This window comes from Otolemur garnettii, unplaced genomic scaffold (assembly GCF_000181295.1).
Source record: "Otolemur garnettii isolate 467f Iridium unplaced genomic scaffold, OtoGar3 scaffold00013, whole genome shotgun sequence".
Lineage (NCBI taxonomy): Eukaryota > Metazoa > Chordata > Mammalia > Primates > Galagidae > Otolemur > Otolemur garnettii.
Genome location: NW_003852408.1, coordinates 9,799,181 through 9,821,585, shown reverse-complemented (window position 1 = coordinate 9,821,585; position 22,405 = coordinate 9,799,181). Strand labels below are relative to the sequence as shown.

At 37.0% G+C, this 22,405-nt stretch overlaps 1 protein-coding gene across 2 annotated transcripts in view; it reads left to right on the top strand.

Moving 5' to 3' along the window:
- The window catches only part of ACSL3 (acyl-CoA synthetase long chain family member 3), a 68,025-nt gene extending 45,869 nt beyond the window's left edge, over nt 1-22,156 (top strand). For both annotated transcript variants that reach the window (XM_023510350.1, XM_023510351.1), the window contains 13 exons: nt 723-900; nt 2,128-2,237; nt 3,088-3,226; nt 5,049-5,199; nt 6,504-6,627; nt 6,880-6,951; nt 8,226-8,365; nt 9,747-9,919; nt 11,487-11,561; nt 12,876-13,067; nt 14,448-14,562; nt 15,758-15,915; nt 21,409-22,156. In XM_023510350.1, coding sequence (XP_023366118.1) covers nt 723-900; nt 2,128-2,237; nt 3,088-3,226; nt 5,049-5,199; nt 6,504-6,627; nt 6,880-6,951; nt 8,226-8,365; nt 9,747-9,919; nt 11,487-11,561; nt 12,876-13,067; nt 14,448-14,562; nt 15,758-15,915; nt 21,409-21,566 — 1,785 coding nt within the window. In that variant the 3' untranslated portion in view covers nt 21,567-22,156. The remainder of the gene's footprint in view (nt 1-722; nt 901-2,127; nt 2,238-3,087; nt 3,227-5,048; nt 5,200-6,503; nt 6,628-6,879; nt 6,952-8,225; nt 8,366-9,746; nt 9,920-11,486; nt 11,562-12,875; nt 13,068-14,447; nt 14,563-15,757; nt 15,916-21,408) is intronic.
- Nucleotides 22,157-22,405: the final 249 nt, after the last annotated feature.

The window sequence follows — 22,405 nt, the reverse complement described above, 5'->3', positions numbered from 1 at the left end:
AAGTATTGCTTTAAAAGAAGGTTATTATTAATGCAAACTTGATGTTGCCTGTATTTCTGATAAACAAAAATAAAATGTTAAAAGCCTAAGGGTGCCAGTGTGCATTTAAGACATGAACAGGGGGATTGTGATGAATAATAGAACCAGTTCTTGCCTGGTTACATAGAGACTTGTTTTACTTTGCTTATCCAGAGTTTGATACAGTAATTTGAATTGAACAGCCATAAATCAGACCTGGGACCCCTTTCTGTTTGTGGATTATATTATGCTATATGACATTGAAATCTGGGAATTCCTGAGTAGAGGGAGAGAAAAATTTTGGCATTAGTAGTACTTGGTACTAGGTTAAATTTTAAATTAACACCTGTATCTCTTAAGTAAATTGAATCTCTAAGTTGCTGATTAGTATATGACTATTTGGCCAAGAACTTGGCCTTTAATATCCCATCAGACTCTGAATATTTTTGAAAACCAAAAATACAGCCAAGGAACTGTTATGTTAAAAGATTTATCATGATTTGAGTTGTCATAGAAAGTATCATAAAATAGTTAATTTTAAAAATAGATTTTTCATTTGAAACTCAATCTCTAGCTTTTTATTAGGGGAAAAATAGCTTTATGCAAATGTATCTTTCTGTTTTGTTATACATTTTGGAACATTTTTGTTTTTTCCCTGTAAATTAATATTTTGGTTATATTAAAAAATAATTGTTTTTCATTAGGTTATTCTTGGACACTATGATTGGCTCTCCTATGAAGATGTCTTTGTTCGAGCCCTTAATTTTGGAAATGGCTTACAGATGTTGGGTCAGAAACCGAAGACCAACATTGCTATCTTCTGTGAGACCAGGGCCGAGTGGATGATTGCAGCACAGGCGTGTTTTATGTATAATTTTCAGCGTATGTAGGCATTCTGATCTTTTAAAGACTTAACACTTTTTATTATAACACTACACTCTGGAAAGGTTAAAATCCTGATGTTAATTTCTACCTTGTGCCTGATTAGTGGGAGACTCTTTGTTAAGACTTGGAATTTTGGGTCTATTTTGGAAAAGGAATTAGGTACATAACAAATTGTGCCAGTCAACGTAGTGAGGGGGCTTGACCCTGTTATTAGGGGACTTTCTAAGTCTGGGAAACTCGGGTACACTTAGGCTCATTGCTCTGCTGCCATTCTCAGGAGTTCCCTTTTGAAGTTACTGTCATTTTGTTATGTTATTTCTATCAGTAAGGGCAGTTGACTTCGGAAATACTTCCATGCTTAAATCTGGTGAACTTCAAGGTACTAGGTTAGATGACAGAGAATTGTAATGTAATTATCTAAGCGGTAATCATGATGGCTCAATCTGTGAGATAGTCTGGGAACCGTAAGTTCAGAGGCCTTGGTACTAAAATATTTATTGTAATTGTGGATGCTGTCTTGCCCTTCAAATGAGACAGAAATATACTTTTAGCTGATTTCTTGCTGTGAATGCCATTTTCTTTTAAATAAGCATACCTTATTTATATTTGCATTATGTTTCTTTTGAGAAGTTTTAAACATTGTCATAGTTTTCAAAAGTCATTTTATGTCTGTCTTTTTTGAATTTTACAGAAATTAAACAAAAATTCGAATTGTTCATATTATGTAATTTCAGCATTTCTCAGAACGTTTTTCTTTGGCTATTTCTGCTTTAGGATAAGCAGTGCTGCCACTTGTTTCTGCTCTTGTCTTGACATACAATAACTTAAATCTGACATTCACCTAAATCTGACATTCAGTGTGTTATTTTATTGCTGGATATCCAAGTAGCCAGCAGGATTTTGAAATTTTAGAAATCAGTTATAATTCCTTCCCAGTGTGATAATCTCAGAGTAATATCATATATAAAACAAAATTTTTAAAATCTTCATTTTGAAATATTAGAAATCTTGGGGAACTTAGGGGAGGGTGAGTAGATTGATTAGATTGATTGATTAGGATATTAAGGCAATTTTTAAAAATGCAACCCTTTTGTAGACTATGGATTTAACAATTTAGAGTGCAGAGTGCTCCATGGGATTCATGACCACTTTCAGAGGCTTTGTGGACATTTAGTAGTTCATGAAATGTTGGAATATTTGACTTTCTGCTGCTTTTCCTTGTAGTTGTTACATTATATGCTACTCTCGGAGGTCCAGCAATCGTTCATGGATTGAATGAAACAGAGGTGACCAACATTATTACTAGTAAGGAGCTCCTGCAAACAAAGTTAAAGGTGAGGACTGTACTTCTTTATAACTGCCCAATACTTCAGAAGTTTTGGTTATGAAAGTTCTATTACTGATATTTGGTTCTTTTATGACTTAGACTAAATCCTTAATACCTTTTACATTTTTAAGAATATCATACTTTATTCCTTTCTTTTAGAAGATAAAAAAATGGATTTCATATGTATTCATGTATAATTAGGTCAGAGTTATAAATTATTAATATGCCTGTGTTTAAATTGAAGAAATTATAACTACATTTTCTTTTCTTGTATTCATTTATTTTCTAGTCTACTTTTAGTAAAGTTGTAATATTGAAGGATTAGATTTTAAACTTGTAATTCCTTGATTTTTTTCTTGAGGTATTTAGGAATTAAGAGTTTTCAGAATTTTTTATAAGTTAAAAGGAGATATTTCATGAAATTACAGGAAAAAGAGGCGTCTTCAGGTCTCCAGACACTTCTATCTAGGCTGTTCTTTTTTTTAAAACAAGTTCACATGTGAATTCTTTTCTTTTCCCCGTAAGTTTTATTTAGTCTCCAGAAGACACATTTTTGGTTCCTCTTTGTTCAGGCAGCCTGTTTGCGTGCCCATTTTGTAGTGTAGTACCCTGGAGGATTAGGATTTTACTGAAGAACAGGAGTGCACACGGTAAATCTAATGCTGTAAAACAGTAATGAAACTCAGACCTGTGTTTCTTCATGTGAACAAGTGGTGGTAGACCAGTGTACTCTCTCCTCTTTCTTTTTTGAGGCAGGAAATTACTTTAATAATTGACTGACTATTAAGCTACTGTTCTTGTGTCCTGAACTATTTGCCTGACTGTGATGAACATGGTGCATGTTTGTGTGTCTCTAGGATATAGTTTCTTTGGTGCCACGCCTGCGGCACATCATCACTGTTGATGGGAAGCCGCCAACCTGGTCTGAGTTCCCCAAAGGTGTCATTGTTCATACCATGGCTGCGGTTCAGGCCCTGGGAGCCAAGGCCAGCGTGGGTATGTCACACTTTCCAAATGTCTTATGTGACCACTTTGTGCCAGAATTATGCCAGAGTTTTGATCTTAACGTTAGATCAAGGGACACAGCTGGGAAAGTAACTGGTCCCCCTAGGTCTACTTTTATTTAGCCTTTAAAGAAAGGTCTAAGGAAATGCAAGTATTTTAAAATAGTATTTATGTAAAATTAATTTAAAATACTTTATCTTTAACATTGTTCGGTATTCTTGTTTCCATTTTCTGATAATTTTGGGTGGTTTAAAGTTTGTTTATAAATAATGCCTTTAAACTTTTCCTGTGTGAATTACCTGTAAATGTCAACAGACACAGTGGCTAAACTTGGTGGCCTCTTTTTTTTCCTTGTTCCTTTTCCAGAAGGGACAACCTTATCACCCAGCTCATACATCTAGGCGTCGTGACTCTGAAGTATCACTGCGTGTTAGAAAGTATACAGGTATTTAGAGAGACTGCAGAAGCTGCTAGGAGGCTGGCGCTGAGTTGTTCTCTGTAGTTGGAAACTTAGTGATTAACTGGATGTCAGTAATCACTGGGCTCCAAAACAGGGATATGGGGATGTTAAATTTGGTAACATTGGATTTTATGTCCTGATGGATATTTATATGTAGATATGTAGTAAGCAGTGGCACGTACAAGTCTGATACTCTGGAGTCAGTTTGGAAGCCCCAGAGGCCACTGAGATCCATGTAGGGTGTGGTTTATGGAAGTCAAGAGAAAGGAGATGTTGGTGAGGCATGAGCAGGGTCTGGTGTCAAGGTCAGGTGCCACAGAGGTTACAGTTTCCAACAAGTGTTGTGTGCTGAAGGTGTGAATGGCAGATTTGAAAGCAAAGACCTCCAACTCAACAAGTACGTTTAAATAGTTAGGAGAGAAAGGGTATCCTCTTAGAAATACATTTAAAGAGTTTTTCACACTTTTTTTAGCAGTCCAGATGGAGGTAGTTCTGAGAGAAGTTCAGACAGATGAAACATGCCATCCGTGACTTCTCCTTGTCCTTCTGCTATTTCACCTCTCCGCCTCGTCAGCTGTCCTGCTTAGGCTTGCGTTCTTATGATGGCAAATGGGATTACACTGTCTTTTAATCCGGGACTTTTGGGTGTAACCAAGTTAACTTCGCCACTGTGAAGCAGTTTTTAGCAAATATCTAGGTACTCTGTCCAAGGTATTATTTCTTAGTCAGTTGCATTACTGGGATTCTTTTTTCCCTTACTAAAGTTACGTAGCCACATAGCACCAAAATGATCCTTTGACAGGCGGTGACGTGTCTCTGTTAAAAACAACTTGGCTTTTCATCCAGAGTGAAATCCAAAGTCCTGACTCTGGCCTTTGTGGCCCTGTGTGTGGTCCTGGCAGCCGCGTCACTGTCACTGCTTGTCCTCCTGCTGCACGCTCCCTCTTGGGACGAGCCAGCACGTTCCTCCTTGGGGTCTTGGTGCTTGTTTGCTTCACTTGGGACACTCCTCTCCCGCAGTTGGGGTTTTGTAGCTCCCTTCTGACTTTATTCAGGTCTTTGCTGAAGTAGCTACGGTCGGGGAGGACTTCCCTGCATTTCCCATCTCCACACGTGTACGATAGTCCTCTCCCTTTGTCTCGCTTCAGTTCTCTTTGTAGATTGATCTGTTTTCTGTCCTAATAGGATGTGTTTACCTTCTGTGTAGGGACGGGGAGTGTTTTATTGACCTCTCTATGAGTATAATTAATGTTTATTAAACTGAGTTAATAAATGATTATTAAAAAAATTGGTGATGTGGCTGAATGTGTCAATAGTGTGCTTGGCTTTTTCTTTGCTTTTTCTTCAATACAGAAAACCAACCTCGTAGCAGACCGTTGCCCTCAGACATTGCAGTGATCATGTACACAAGTGGATCCACAGGACTCCCAAAGGGAGTCATGATCTCACATAGTAACGTCATTGCTGGTATAACTGGGATGGCGGAAAGGATTCCAGGACTGGGGTATGGCACAGGGACGTAGCACTGAGTAGTTCAGTATTTATGTCTGTTGTTACAGTGTGAACATTGTGTCACTTCAGTAGTATATGGTTAATTATTCTTTCAGAGTTTGCTTATAGTAGGCATTTCATTTAAAAAAGTACATTAAAATTAATTTCAAAATAGTTACAGTTGTGAAGTTTAAAATAAAGTTAATAATTTTTAAAATACAATTTTTTAAAAAACTTCTGATATGGAAGTTTATAATGTGTAAATTTTAACTATTTATAGTTGTAAAGCTTTTAATTTAAATTATCTCAATTAGCTGTCATTATTGCCTTGCTAGTCATTTTTATATCTAAATATAATTCAGGGGAACAGATAACATAATCTAGTAAATAGTCATTGAGCTTCTGTATTCAGTCTCTTCTCTTCTTTTTCTTTTTAAGACAAGCTTCAGTGGTAGCAGGGGAGGGTGTAGTGGGGTTGGAAAAAGACTGATGGAAGAAACCAAGTGGAAGTTGGAGGAATTATTAAAGAAGCATTCCCAGAGATGAGATCAGTATTATGATAACTGATGTGGTACAGTGGTTGGATATTTTTGATGCCTTTATGCCTAAAAATCTCTTGTTCTCACACACACACACACACACACACACACACACGGTTACTGTGGGATTGATTTGGGGATGGAGACAGAAATTTTTCATTTATACATTTCAGGAAAAATGTTTCAGCAACTGTTTCCTTATAGATTTGCCTCAGTTGTCTTCCATATATTGGATATTCTTGAAATACACATACTTTTTTTATATATTAAGATCTAATTTATTATTTGATCCAACTCCCAGAACAGGAGTCCCTTCTGCAGAATTTCTGGCAGAGCATTGTGGGTTCTATTTGAACTATTCTGTTTGGCAGTGCACTAGATCTAAAGACTATTTCCTACTTGGATAATTTCTTTTATCCTTCAAGTAAGCCCCCCTTTTTTCTCTCAAGCCCCTATTTCTTCTGGCTTAACACTTTGCTCCTGTAGCGCTCATAATTCATGAGTGCCTTCAAGTAGGACAAGGAACAGAACCTCTTCCTGAGGGGGCCTGCCACCTGACTTGTAGGCTGAGTTGGGGTTTTTCTTTTGCTGTGTGTTTCTATGTGTCTGTCTAACTCTCTGTCTCTCTCTCTCTCTCTCTCTCTCACACACACACACACACACACACTCTCTCTCTCTCTCTCTCTCTACACAGCAGAGACAGGGGCCTGAGGCCTTTCTGTGTGCCTTCCCATTTGTCTCCTGCAGAGACAGCACCTGACCTTTGCTTTTCTTCCAGAGAGGAAGATGTCTACATTGGATATTTGCCTCTGGCCCATGTTCTAGAGCTGAGTGCTGAGCTTGTCTGTCTTTCTCATGGATGCCGCGTCGGCTACTCTTCACCACAGACTTTAGCAGATCAGGTAAATTAAATGTCTATGACTTGAAACACTAAAAAATCTTAGTTATTTTTGACACTTACTTTTAGTCAATATGATAGTATATTGTAAGGATGACAGATCATCATTTTAAAATAAACTCTTGTCTTTTAAGTACTTCTTACAATGTAAGTACATTTAAATGATGAATTTATAATTTTCTTTTTGATCTAAGAATTCCATTGAATTTTTAAAATAAAGATCACTTATGCATCACTTTTTTTCTTTACTTTATAGTCCTCAAAAATAAAAAAAGGAAGTAAAGGGGATACCTCCATGTTGAAACCGACACTGATGGCGGCTGTTCCGGTAAGAATTGGCCACTGTTTAATACTGAGCACTAAAAAAGTGTCATCTACAAAATGCTGGTGAAAAGATATTATTGATAAGGTAGTTTATGTAGGATTTATTTCTTACTGGTTAATTGATGTTGCCTAAAGTTCTACAGGATTAACTCAGTCTTGCTTTAGCTTTATTCTTATTTATTAAACACTCAACTCAGTTTTAGCTTTCATATGAAGTGATCAGCTCCTTTTTCTAAATAGCTTCTTATTAAAATAAAAATCATTTTCATGATAACTGTTTGCTGATTTAAAGAAACTGAAAGCCCGAAAGCCCAGCAGGAGATAGCAGGAAAGGTTTGAGGTAACCTCCTTCTAAGCAAATTACGTGATTACCTCCTCAGTCCTCAGGGAAAGTCTGGCCTACACATCAGCAAAAGTGACAGGGAAGCTGGAGAAATTCTGAGCTGTGTGAGAAGTGCTGTGCACTTGCTATCACGGATGGGGCCTTCAAATAGGATAATAGAATGGGGACAGCTTCTCCTAAAGGGCTTTCTGAGTTTGCTTGAGTGTTCAGAATTACTGTCAGATACTTGAGTGCTTATATCAAGAATAATTACGTAGTTACTCCAAAGTCAAATATAAATGATCAGTGGTTTTAGAACTTTTATAATTATAGTTGCCTAAGTAGTATCCTACTTTAAATTTTTAGTTGACTTAAAAATTACTTAAGATTTAAAATTGTAAGGGAAAAATTATTTTAAATCATTAACGTCTACCTCATAAGAGTGGACCTAGCAAACAAAATGCAGTGCTGGCAAGCAAAATTCCCTGGATACAGGATTAAAAGACAAACAGCCCAACAAAAACCCCCAAAATTCTTGTGTTCCTTTTGTAAGCAAAGAATGTGGTACTCTGCATATTTATAAGATAAAGTTAGGAGATTAAAAGAAAAACATTTTATGTAGTTCATTTATTTTTTGAATTTAGTTTTTAGATCAGAATAAATAAGGTAAATAACGTAATATAAAGGATCAATAATGGTACATTCCCTGCCCTGAAGCTTTTGTTTGTCTTTTTTCTCGCTATTCTGAGATACTATTCTAGATGCTCAAAACTGGCATTTACAGAAACCTTGTTTTTAAAACTAACTGTGTTTTTGTATTGAAACTTTTGTCCTTTTAAAAGGCTACGTCTTTTAAAATACCTTAACTTTGATAGAAGTATTAATCTGTTGAGAATTGAAGGTGTAAAGCAGCTGATACCATCATTAACTATATCAACTCATTTTCAAATACCAAGGAAATCATGGATCGAATCTATAAAAATGTCATGAATAAAGTGAATGAAATGAGCAGTTTTCAACGCAATCTGTTTATTTTGGCCTATAATTACAAAATGGAACAGATCTCAAAAGGACGCAGTACTCCACTGTGTGATAGGTAAGCCAGGGCTCCTCCTTTCTCTCCTTTGGTAATTTAATAATTTAGTTCACATTAATAGCTCAGTTAATTGAGAAAATTAGAAGAAATTTATTTAAAAGATCAATGAATACTGAATGGTGATTGTATACTGGTTTTGGAGAGTCTATTAATTTTTTTTTTTTTTTGAATGGTTTCCTTTTAGTTTTCACTTTTTCAAAGGTTATTTTTTGATCAGAGGAGTGTGCAGACTTTTTATTAGTGTATTTTTAGATGCATATCAATTAGATGTCTAAATTGTTTTCTTTTTTAAAAATGCCTCATAGATGATTTATTAGATTTTTTAAAAATGATAAACACTTCAAAACTTGAATTAGTGAAACTTCAGAAATAGCTAGATTGCTGTATATAAATATGTATGCATTTCTCATGAAGTTAGTTAAAGCAAAGTATTTGATTTTTATACATTTTAAAAGATGTATATTTTAAAGAGTATTGTTCAGTATTAATATAATATGTATTATATTAATTATATATTTGGTATGTAAATAATGATATAAGACTCATTGCTCTGGCCAGAAGCAAAGGGTTTTCCATCACTATACAAAATTAAACCTGACAGTGTCTAATTTAAATATTATTTATTTATTTATTTATTTGAGGCTGAGTCTTACTCTGTTACCTGGGCTACTCACTACAACCTCAAATTTCCAGACTCAAGTGCTTCTCCTGCCTCTGTCTCCTGAGTAGCTGGGACTACTGCTGTGCGCCACCATTCCCGGCTATTTTGCTATATTTTGTAGAGATTTAGTCTTGCTCTTGCTCAGGCTGGTCTTGAACTCCTAGTCTCAAGTTTTTTCCCACTCCCCCCAATCTCCTAGAGTGTTAGGGTTGCAGGCATAAGTGCTGTGCCTTGCCTTAAAAAGTTCTTGAGAGGAAACTATATACTTTTTACCTTGCTGAAATTCTGAAAATTAATTTTTAAGTAGTGGATCAAGAGAATCTTCCAAATGGGTAATAAGACCTTGGATAAGTAACTTAATCTCAAAATCTTGTATATAAAAATAGGAAGATGAATTTAAATGATCCCATTTAGTTGTTTTTTTTTTTTGAGACAGAGTCTCACTTTGTCACCCTCAGTAGAGTGCTGTGGTGTCACAGCTCAGCAGTCTCCAGCTGTCTTGGGCTTAGGCGATTCTCTTGCTTCAGCCTCCTGAGTTGCTGGGACTACAGGCGCCCACCACAACGCCGGGCTATTTTTTGTTGCAGTTTGGCTGGGGCTGAGTTCGAACCTGCCAGCCTCAGTATATGGGGCCCATGCCCTACTCAGTGAGCCACAGGCACCACCCCCCATTTAGTTTTAAAGTCCTGTGATTCTCTGATCAATTTTCTTTCTCTTTAGTTTTGTTTTCCGGAAAGTTCGAAGCTTGCTGGGTGGAAATATCCGGCTTCTCTTGTGTGGTGGTGCTCCCCTTTCTGCAACCACGCAGCGATTCATGAATATCTGTTTTTGCTGTCCCGTTGGCCAGGGATATGGACTTACGGAATCTGCTGGGGCTGGAACAATTACAGAAGGTTAGTGTTGTTCATGAAGTGGAGTGTCCGTGGGAGGTGGAGTGCAATTCCAGGCATTTTTGTGTTAATGCACTTTTTATCTGCAGATATATAGGAAAAGAGTAATTAAGATGTTTGTGTAGCAGAATAATGGCTAATTCCAGGTACTATGATTATTGATAACAATTTTTAGAGTGTATTTGGTATATCTGTGGTCAATTATTTATCTAGAGGAGCTTTTTACATTAAACTATATCATGAAGTATCAAAAACTTTAGTATTCTAGAAGAGAAGCTTTAGTAACAAGCATTGGCTATTTTATATACATTTCATTTTCTCATATTAGTTATTACATTTTATGTAGAAAAATTTTGTCTAGTTGTGTAGGGGATCTGTGTAAGTATGGAGAGAAACTAGATTCAGGTCTAGAGAATATTACTGCCAGAGTTTATCATGGCGATGTGGTTGCGGAGAGTATTCACCACCTAATCAGTGATTTCCAGATGAATTCCATGGTTTACAGAAGTTATTTTGCTCTCCACTCCTAGCTAACGCTGTGCTTCTCCTACTTGTATTTTCTAAATACTGTAGATGCTAAACTTCTCAAGCGGCCAGTTTCTTTTGAGTACTTCTGCGCACCATTCTTATGCCAGGTTTACTTTGGATGACTTTTTAATTTTTCTGCTTTTCAGTTATGTTCTCTATGTTTTATATATTTTCGGAAGCCACTTCTAAGTCTTGTTTTGCAGGAAATTAACAAGCAAGCTTAAATACATGTATATGATTTCTTCTGAGGATTCTTAATTTTTTCTATTTTTAAGATTCAAATTGAATGTGTGATTAATTACTAACAGTTTGTTTTAAATGCAACAATCTTTAAAGTGTTCAATATCAGCCTTTCATTTTTGACAATCAAATGATATTTGAAGAGCAAATATAATGCAGTAGTAATTATAACAGTGGAGGGTTCTTCCTCAGATCCTTGAGAGTCAACAGTCTCCAATCGGATTCTGAGCTGTTACTGTATTACTTAATTTTAAATAGGGTGTGATAGCGTTAGCTGATATGAGGGGGCTGCAGGGATCTTTCTTTGAACTGAGAGGCTTTTCTGTACTGCAGAGCTGTGGGGCCTGATAAGTAGAATAGGTGTAAACCATTGTGCCCGTCATCTTCTACGGCAGGGACTTAGGAGCAAGGAAGCTACTTGAATGGCTGCAGTGGCCCTGATGTCAGGACATGTGGTGGTAGGGATTCCAGGGAGCTGGGGCAGCACCCCCTATCGCACCGGGGCTGGCAGTTACTGCTATACCTAAAATGTTGTTCCATCTTTGCTGGAGAGTTCACATTTATATGTACAATTTCCTGATTTTTAAAAATGGTAATAATTTGGTTTAAAAAAAAACTCAGCATGGGTTAACCAGTACGATTATTCAGTTTACCAGTTTGTGACTTTTCTAAAGGATTCTTTGGGGATATCTGAGTTTTGAGATAAATCATCAATTTTGGTAATTTAGAAAAATGAAGCAATTTATTAACTGCTGTTCTCAAATGCTTCTTCTTTTTTTTTTTTAACCTATTTATATCTTAGTGTGGGACTACAATACTGGCAGAGTGGGAGCACCATTAGTTTGCTGTGAAATCAAATTAAAGAACTGGGAGGAAGGTAAATTTAACCACAGCGTTTTTACAATATTGAACCTGAAACTTAGACTTGTACTTCATTTCCTTCCTTATCTTATTTTGGAATATAAACACAAGTGTTCACGTCTGTGCTTTATAAGGGATATTTTTTAGCTAGACTACATGAATGCATTTGTTTTGTTTGTTTCAAAAATTAGTTCTGAGGAATAATAGTGTTTTTATTTCGCCTATTATTTTATTATATAAATGCAAATAAGAATTGTGGCAAAAACTTGAGAAATGTGCCAAATGAACAATGTCAGTAAGTTAGGAGTGATCATAAGTTTATTTTGTAGAAACAAAACTATAAAATTTATTCTCTGAGGCTGAGGATTTTTCCATGTTTTTCCTTTTCCCTGAGAGGGGATGGTCAGACGGAAATTTTCATAACTTTGTAGAAGTCTGTTGTTTATGTCATTTAAAATACTAATCACTTTAAAAAATTCATTTTCTCCTATTAAAATGTACAAATTAATATCTATGATTTATTGGGATGTACCTTTCCTCTATACAGAGTAAAGATTTGAAGGCTCAAATGCCATTTTCAGCTGTCTTTACTAGCGTTAGTGAAAATGTTCAATAAAGTTAAGCTTGGAGTCATTCTGAAAATTATCTGTAAGAATAAATAGTTATTTGCTTTTATACAGATTTGTTCTAAATGATGACTTAATGCTTTGTGAGTTTATTATTAAATGATATTTAAACTCTATGTAATCTTTCCAGCAGTTTACCTCTCCACTATTTGTAATTATTTTATGTAACATGTGGAGGATGTGGTGGTGGTTGTTGTTTTTTCAGTATTGCTCTCTCTGACGCAGGCTGGAGTGCAGTGGTGGGATTCTAGCCTCACTACAGCCTCCAACTCCTGGGCTCGGGTAGTTTCCTGTCTCAGCCTCCGGAGGAGCTGGGCTCTAGCATGTACCATTACCATGCCCAGCTAATTTTTTATAGAAACAGGGTCTCATTCTATTGCCCATGTTTGTCTTGAAGTCTTCACCTCAAGCAATATTCTTGCCTCAGCCTCCCAAAGTTCTGTGATTACAGGTTTGAGCCACATGCCCAGTCAGATGTTAGAGTATGATTTTCTTCTTGGAATAGTAACTTAAAAGCATAAATGCATATGGTTAAGAAACAAATTTTGCACCCAGTTTTAAATTGATAAACGTTGTTCATTCATAGTGTCTGCATTCCTCCTTTGGGAAGCTCTCATTGGATAGAATAAGATGTTCTTACTTAGAAACTAATAGTTTCAAATTTTTATGTGTTGAATATTGGTTATAAAATTATTCTTTACTAGGTGGATACTTTAATACTGATAAACCGCACCCTAGAGGTGAAATTCTTATTGGTGGCCAAAATGTGACAATGGGATATTACAAAAATGAAGCAAAAACAAAAACTGATTTCTTTGAAGATGAAAATGGACAGAGGTGGCTCTGCACTGGAGATATTGGAGAGTTTGACCCCGATGGTTGTTTAAAAATTATTGGTGAGCCATCTGATTTTTTTGAAAGTGAATGTTTCTTAAATAGTTTTATGTCAGAGGTACAATGTATTTAGAGAAGATGATGTAAGAATATGTCTTCATGTAATGTTGGTGTAGGCTATTGCATCATTAAGGGAAACAATTTTTTTTATTTTTTAAATTTTGAATATAAATTTTTTAATATGAACTATAGAATTTGAGGCTTGACGTGAGTTCTCAAAAAATGGTTCAACAACAGTGATATTTTAAATTACTCTTAGATAACGCTTAGTTGTTTTGTCTAGCTTGCTTAGGAAATACTCATTTTTGTGAATTCTTTGATACCTGGAGATTTTTGGATGGGGCTCTCCTGTCCAGACTGTGCCCTTACCTTGCCCGAGAGAATGAAGAAAAGCCAGGCAGCTACACACTGCGCATGTGGGTGGGAAACGCCCTCTCCCCTGTGCGCCAGTTAATGGCATTCTGTCCTGCTCCTGCGACCTAGAAACCTGGGAAGAGGGGCGAGGCTTTCCTCCTTAGTCAGCCCCCCACACCTATTTCATATTCTACTGACTTCTCTTACCAGATTCCTCAAATTCTACTTCTCTGTTTTTCTCTGTCCTGCTTGCCACGATTGTAGGTCAGATCTGAACCTCCTGCACCCTCTTGTGAGAAATTCACCTCAGGTCCATGCTTGCTGCCAGTTAAACTCTGGCTTCTACCATGTGATAACTAACTACTGATCTTCCTGGGTCACTTTCTCACTGTAAACCTTGTAATGGCTCCTGCAAGCTCAGTCCTGATGCCTCTGTTACGTGGCCACTGTGCACATCTCCACCATCTCCAGTTGTTTTCCTTTTCTCTACTCTGCGGAGAGTCTGGCTGACCTGGTTCTGGCCTTTGTCAGTGCGGGCTGCCTCGGGCTGCCTCTCCCCTTCACGTGCCGCGAGGGGCTTACTTGTAGGAATTCCTTTTGAGTCCAGCTGGGAGAGTCCTAACAGTTAGCACTGCTGTGTTGTATTGCAGTAATGTGTTTTGAATTATGCATCTCTCCGGATAGAATGTGACCTTTCAGGTGGCCTCGGATATCTTCTTCACCTGCCTGGTATTAATGGACTCCAGGATCATACCTCTTCAGCAGATGCTAGGGCTCCTTACAGAGAAGTGAATTGTTTTACTTTTAAGAGAATGTGTTTAAAAAAATTAAGGCCTAATTTTATTACATACTTTTAATTTTAGCATAACTGTTGATGCTTAATTTAGCAAAGTTTTAAATAATTTGATAGCGAGTCCTTTAGGGAATGGCCAGTATTTATGTGTTAAAGGTGTTATTAATATGGACTGTTTAAAACAGAATTCACACAGTTCTCAGTGTTTTCCCTTCCCCATCTTATTTTTGCACAGATCGTAAAAAGGACCTTGTAAAACTACAAGCAGGAGAGTATGTTTCTCTTGGGAAAGTAGAGGCAGCTTTGAAGAATCTTCCACTAATAGATAACATTTGTGCATATGCAAATAGGTAAGAAAGTGGAATTCTACTGTGAACCTTCTCTGTAAAATTATCCCAAGAACTCTGCCCTGTTTCTGTTACCTCTGGGATCAGACTCCTCGTTACAGCCATTGGCTGATCCTTCCCTTGCAGTCCTTCCCCTCATCATCTTTCTGTGTGCCCCTGTTCTCTGCTTTACATCTCACTGGAGGGTCGTATGTGGTTGGCAGGTAAAGGAAATAAATCTTCCTTTTCCACTGCTTTGAGACCCCTACCTGTCAGTCTCTCTGCCTGGGAAGCTTCACAGAGCCACTCCGGAGGAAAGGGAATAAGAAATGTCAGTGCTTAACTTACCTGCTCTAAACTTGAGTCTCCTCAGGACCCTGGGAGGGCTGGGGGCTCCCCCCTTAAGCTATGTTACACTGTGGCTTAATAGATAGCATCCCTAGCCATGATGGCACAGAGGCAGCTGAGAACCTGTGTATGGCAACTGACAGAATTATTATGGGAAAAGAAAGTCTGGGGTATCAGAAAAACTAATTTAGAAACAGAATTTTGAGTATAGCCCAAGTTCAAGATGAACTACATTGATTTATAAAGGATTCTGCCCTTTAGTTAGCCGTTTTGTATTTTCTTTAGTGATAGTACAGTTCTGGATTATACTTACATCATGGTGACCAGAACTGTCATTCTCCTCCTGTGCACCTGCCATTCCTTTGAGTTATTGTTCTATGGTCTTGAAAAGACTGTCTGCCTTTGTCATGCACGTTCAGTGCTTCATGATCATAGAAGCAAAAATGAATAATCACATTATTTTGATTTGCTGCCAGCTTTCTTTAGATAAAGTTGGTAATTTTGTTTTAGTTTTGTTTAACTTGTTGCCATAAATTACTGATTTTACAAAAGATGAATTTTCTGATATTTCTAAGTTTTTTAAAAAAATGTGCACATGACGCTGTTCATAATGGGCGTTCTTGAAATTTATTATGATGTGTTAGAATGAGGTTTATTTAGCAATGAACTCTGCCAAAGCAGTGGAACATGTTATGAATCAGACAGTAAACTAGCTTTTGCATGAAGTAAGTATGCCAGGACCAAGGGTGGCATGTGTATTTTTTGAAAATAGTGAAGCGTTAATTCCTACCTGTCACTGTAATCAGTAACTGCAGTTAAAACACAGTGTACCATCTTGTTTCTTAACCAAGTTGTACTTTGTATATTTCAGTTATCATTCTTACGTCATCGGATTTGTCGTGCCAAATCAAAAGGAGCTAACAGAACTAGCTCGAAGGAAAGGACTTAAAGGGACTTGGGAGGAGCTGTGTAACAGCTGTGAAATGGAAAATGAAGTGCTGAAAGTACTTTCTGAAGCTGCTATTTCAGGTGAGTGTTCTGTTAACTGATTCCAGCGACTGAGATGGGATGATAGTAGTTCTATCCATTTAACCTGTTATAAGGCTTGGGGCATATCATTTCCTGCTCAGTCATCATTTCTACTGTAGATGGAAGAACATATCCTTGTCCATTCCCCATTCAGACCCCTCTGTAGGGAACACAAGTCACCCGCTCCCTGTGGACTGAAGTGTGTGTGCACTGACTGTTCTTGTCTCTGTAGCTTTTACTCCTTTCCTTACTTCAGCTGTTCCTTAAGGCCCTGCTCACTTCCCCAGTCTCACTGGCCTGGAGGGAATGGTCCAGAACTCTTTTGGAACTTCATACCATGTTAGTGTACTGGAAATTGATTGTACTGATGTCCTATACTTAGTTTTTCTTTTGGTCCGAGACTAGTTTAATATTATTGCTTTACTAAAAACAGTAGTGTCTTCTGAGTTATCAGCGTTAAGTATAGTGCAGGTGTGCATTATTATTCTACTGGGTATGTCATACAAGGTTATGAAAAACATAAGTTTACATTTTAAGCAAATGTTTCTTTATTTCAACATTAATTATATTTTGTGGTATGTCAGTTTGAAGATAGTTTCTAGCATTTTTAGGTAGCTTAAAACCTTAGACTGATGCTAAAATTGATTTAATTAATGGATATTTGTTAGAAACCTACATCATTTCTAAATAAGGTAGAATTCTGAAAGACAGATAAACATAATTTTATGTTCATATTCTTATCTGCTTATTTTATTTTTGTATATATTGCAACAGCTGTTTTGAGATAATTAGTATACTGTAGAACTCTTCCATTTAATGTGTGTATACAGTTAAACGGCTTGTAATGCAGGGTGGCCATAAAGTAGACAACTAGTTTACATTGCACATGAACTTTGTGTCCACTCTGTATGTTTACCAGGTTGTACAGCCAGCACCACAGTCATTTTGTAACACGGCCCCATCCCCTTAGCAGCCACTCACCCTTCTCTCCTAAACCCCTTGTTCCTCAGCACCCACTGATTAAAGTCAATAGATTAGATTAGATTAGATTAGATTTGCCTCCTCTGCAGATCGTGAGCAAGGGGCGCCAACAGAGCCTTTTGACTTGAGGCTGCCTTTTTTCACTTAGCGTGTTTTCAAGTTCACCTGTGTCGTAGTGTATCAGTGCTTCCTTCTTACTGCTGTGATATGGATGTATGCCGTATTTTGTTTATGTTCATCGTTGATGGACACTGTTTCCGCTTTTGGCTATTAAGAGTAATATGGCTGTGAGCAACGTGTATAAGTTTTTGTGTGGGCGTGTGCTTGCATCTTTAGTAGAGAAACCAAATTAATGGTCATGTCTTAACTTATATTGAAATTTCTGAAGAACAGCTAGACTGTTTTTCAAAGTATTTTTTTTCTGAACATTTTCTAAAATGGCAGCATTATATTTTACATTCTTACCGTTGACAGCTGAGGGCTCCAGTTTCCCACGTCCTAGCGGCTCTGGAGTAACATCTTACTGTGGTTTGATTTATGTTTCCCTGCAGGCTGAGGATGTTGAGCAAAGATTCTTGTGCTTATGGGGTTCTGTTGATCTTTCTTTAGAAGATGTCTATTCACATCCTTTCCCCATTTTTTAATAGTGTTACTTGTCTGTATATTATTGAGTTGCATGAGTTCTTCGTATATTCTTGTTATAAGTCCATTATCAGTTAGGTGATTTGCAAACACAGCTGGCCCTTTGTATTGTGGGCTCCACATTCGTGTATTCAACCAACTACAGATCAAAAATATTTGGAAAACACAATATAACAGTAAAAAAGTAAAAATGGAAACCAGTAATGACAACTATTTACATAGCACTTACATTTTGTCAGATACTGTAAGTAACCTAGATGATTTAAAGCATACAAGTGGACGTGTGTAGGTTATCTGCAGATACTAGTTTCCACGGGAATCCTGAACCCAGCCCTGCAGTTACTGAGGGATGACTGTATTTTCTCCTATTCTACACATCGTCTTTCTACTTTCTTGATGGTGTTTTTTGAAGCACAAAAGTTTTTAATTTTTATGACATATTTTGGTCCCATTCTCATTTCTTTCTGTGTATATTCTATAGCTATTTTCTTTAACCAATGCAATTATACAAACATCTTAAAGTTATAATAATTTCTTTTAAACTGACACCAGCTTAACTTCTGTGTAATATAAAAAGTCTATTCCTTTATATTCTTGCCCCTTTATTTTATTGATTATACTTCTTTATTGTATATCCATTAACACAGATTTATAATTACTTCTCATGCGTTCTTTAAATTCTATATCAGATTTGAATGTGATTTATGCATCTACATTACTTCAGAATTCTCTTTTGCCTATGAATTTACCTTTCCTGAGTAGTTTTATAATTTCTTATGGTTTTATATTACTGTTGATTGTCCTTTTGCGTCAACTTGAATGACTCCCTTCAACAATTTTTGTAGGGAAGATCTAGTAGATCTAGTAGTGATAATCCCCCTTATGTTTGTCAGGGAAAATCTTAATTTTTCCATCATTTTTGATGGACAGGTTTAGGTTATAGCATTCTTCCTTGGTGGTTTTTTGTGGTTTCTAAAATTTTCTTTTAGTATTTGGAATATATCATCCCACTCCTTCCTAATCTTGGGGCTTCCTGCTGATAGTTCAGTGGGAGCTCTTCAGATGTGATGAGTTATTTTTCTTTAGTACCTTTCAGGATTTGGGGGAGCTTTTGTCAATTTGATTATGAATGTGTCTTGGTGGATTCTATTTAAATTTATCCTAGTAGAGATCTTTGAGCTTTTTGAATTGTTACTTACATTTCTCTCCTCAGATGTAGGAAGAATTAGGCTATAATTCCTCCAAATAGGCTCTCTGCCCCTTCTCTTTCTTCTCCTGGAATTCCTATAATAAAAGTTTTATCTACTTGATGGTGTCCTGTAGGTTTCTTAGGCCTCTCTTTATTTTTTTCATTTTTTTTTCTTTTTGTTCTCCTGCCTCAGTAATTTCAATCTTTTGAGTTTGTGGATTCTGTCTCTCCACTTGATTCTCTGGTGAATTTTTCAATTCATTTTATGTATTCCTTAGTTCCAAAATTTGTTTTGCTTCTTTGTTTTCTTTTAAATTTATCAGTATTTTCATTTTGTTCATGTACTATTTTTCTGAGTTTGTGTCTTTACTCTCTTTTAATTTGTTGAATATCTTTATGACTTATTTTGAATTTCATAGGTATCTCCATTTATTTGAGGTTGGTTTTTGAAGACTGGATTTTTTGACAGGCCATCTCTTCTGTTTCATTGTACATCTTCTTCTTTGTTGGGACCTTGGCATTTGAAACATCGGCTACCTTTCTCAGTCTTTGCAGGCTGGTTTTGTATTGGGAAGTGAGTACTGACAGGTTCTGGAGCCATTGCAAGTCTTTCCTGAGGATGTATCCTCTGGGTTTGCGGGTGTAATCTAATTGTAGAGGTTTGCAGTTTCAACTCAGAAGTTCCCCCTGGTGCCCTTGGTTCTGTGGCTTCATTGGTAGTGTAGTGAGCCATAGTCCTGGAGTGTCCTCTAGTGTCTGTTTTTGATATTGCAGCCTCCAACCTGGTGCTCTATTCCTTTTAGTGATTTAAATACAGGAGGTAGCTCAGTGTTTACAGTGCCAGCCACATACACCGAGGCTGGCGGGTTCCGACCTGGCCCAGGCCAGCTAAAACAACAATGACAACTACAACAACAACAAAAAATAGCTTGGCGTTGTGATGGGCACCTGTGGTCCCAGCTACTTGGGAGGCTGAAGCAAGAGAATCGCTTAATCCCAAGAGTTTAAGGTTCCTGTGAGCTGTGACACCACAGCACTCTACCCAGGGCGACAGTAAAAAAAAGTTATAAACCCTAGAAAGCAGAATAAACTCATATCCCAGAAGGCAGAATAAACTCGTACCCCAGAAGGCAGAATATTGGGTGTATGTTCCGCTCCTCTTCTTCTCCAGGGGGTAGTCGCAGTTTGGGTTTTCCTCCCTGTGGCTCTGCATTGTGCTGAGGGGAGGGGCTCTAGCAAGTTAAATGCTGCGTATTTTCCTACCAGCCTTTGATGCAGTTGGTTTCACTCGCCTGGAGTGCAGAGACCGCTGAACTGGTTTCTAAGTTTCTGACACAGGGAATAAATAGGTCTGTATATTTGTTAACAAATCTATTTTGTTAAATAGATTTTAACAATCTATTTAAAGTGTCTGTGGGGGAACGAGGGACTGGGTTTTCCTTTTCTGATTTCTCCTTGGCCCCTTTCTCTTGTATACTATCTGTGGGCAGGTGTCTGCCTGTGTTTTTTTTCAGATTGTATGCCATCTGAGAGCAGCAACTATTCATTTTTGTACTTGGAAAATAATGTATAGTAGAGTGCTGTCACATAGTAAGTTTTTTCAATAAGTATTTGTTGAATGAATGCCTGAAAAATAAATCAGTCTTACTAAGGACAGATGCTTTTTCAAAACTACATCTTCCTCTAACCTCCCTCAGATGCTCACTTTTCCTCCACTGGTCTGTTCTTACCAATCTACTTGGTATTGGGCAGTGTTCTACGAACATGGTATTGACTAAGCATCCTATCTTTACTCTTGATAGGATTCTCTTTAAATTTTATTTTTTTAAATTTCTGAAGTAATTATACTCTTTATGGTAAATTCAAGGAAAACAAATAGGTGTAAAGGAAAAAAGCAGGTTTTCTTTTTGCCTTCTCCTGGCTCCCAGTCCCTAGTGGTGCACAGTTTATAGCTCTGTGTGTGCTCCTCGTCCAGGGCATTGAGATGAGTGTAGATTATCCAGCCTGTGCTGTAACTGCAGGGTACAGCCCTGCACTGTGTGATGACATTCTGATCAGTAACGGGCGGCATTTAGGACAGTGGTCACATAAGGTTAGAATACCATATTGGTACTGTACCCTTTCTGTACTTAGGTAGGTTTAGATAGCACAAGTACCGTGTGTTGTTATTGCCTACAGCATTTAGCAGAGTAACTGTTGTGCAGGTTGGCAGCCTGGGAGCCACAGCTGGGCTCTGGGCCTAGAGGATAGTAGGCTGCCATCTCAGTTGGGGGATGTGCACTGTAGTGCTTGCATGATGACAAAAGTTGCCTACCAACACATTGGTCAGAATATATTTCTTGTCATTAAGCATTACATGACTCTATTAGATATCCATATAAATTTAACTCACTTTTAATGACAGAATTATATTCCATTTTATGCCGATTTTGTTTAACTCACTCTCCTATTGGTGGGAATCTTAAAATAGACTTTTGCTGTTGTAATTCTGTTCCATACTTTTCTTTACCTTATATTGGTACTTTTGAGGGACAGATTGCTTGAGTGAGATTCACGGACATTGAATTGCATTACGCATTGATTATGCATTTTGATGGGTACCTGGAGATTGCAAGGTTACACTGTATTTACTAATTGCACACTTTTAATATTCCCCTCCCCTTTTTTTTAAATCATTTTAGCAAGTCTGGAAAAGTTTGAAATTCCAGTAAAAATTCGTTTGAGCCCTGAACCATGGACCCCTGAAACTGGTCTGGTGACAGATGCCTTCAAGCTGAAACGCAAAGAGCTGAAAACACATTACCAGGCGGACATTGAGAGAATGTATGGAAGAAAGTAATTGTTTTCTTTTTGGCATCGGTTTGCTACAGTGAGCTCAGATCAAATAGGAAAATACTTGAAATGCCTGTCTCAAACTGTGAGGCAAACTTCATTCTTCACATTAAATCTAAACTGTTATTTCTCATGGCATCACCGTTTTTAACTGACAGGATTAGTAAAATATTAAGACGGCAAACTGGCGTCTGTCTGTTCTTTCTTTTCCCCTCCTCCAGTTTAGTTTCCCACCTGTGACTGTATTTGTCAGTATGAGAATTTTTCTGAATCATATTGGGGGAGCAGTGATTTTAAAACCTCCAGTTTTTAAACATGATTTATATGTTCTGTATAATGTTCAGTTTGTAACTTTTTAAAGTTTGGATGTATAGAGGGATAAATAGGAAATATAAGAATTGGTTATTGGGGGGCTTTTTTACTTAACTGTATTTAATAATACAAGGGTATTGATGTGAAATTATGTAAATTTCAAATGCTTATGAATCAAATCATTGTTGAACAAAAGATTTGTTGCTGTGTAATTACTGTCTTGTATGCATTTGAGAGAAATAAATATACCCGTATGTATGTTTTAAGAAATTGAGGTCTTGTGAATATATGCCTGTCAGTGTCTTCTTTATATATTTATTTTTTATTAGGAAAAAAAAGAAATTTGGTTGGTGCTGCATGAAACAAAATAGGATTAGAGGGTTATGGTTTAATAGTAAGGAAATAAACACAGCAAATGTAGCACCAATTGGCAACTAGTCTTCGGTAGCTTACTCAGAATGTTCAGTGTCTTCTAGAAAAATATCTAAATAAATTTAAATGAAAGCAATTCTCAAAGGTAGGGTAGAATTTTAA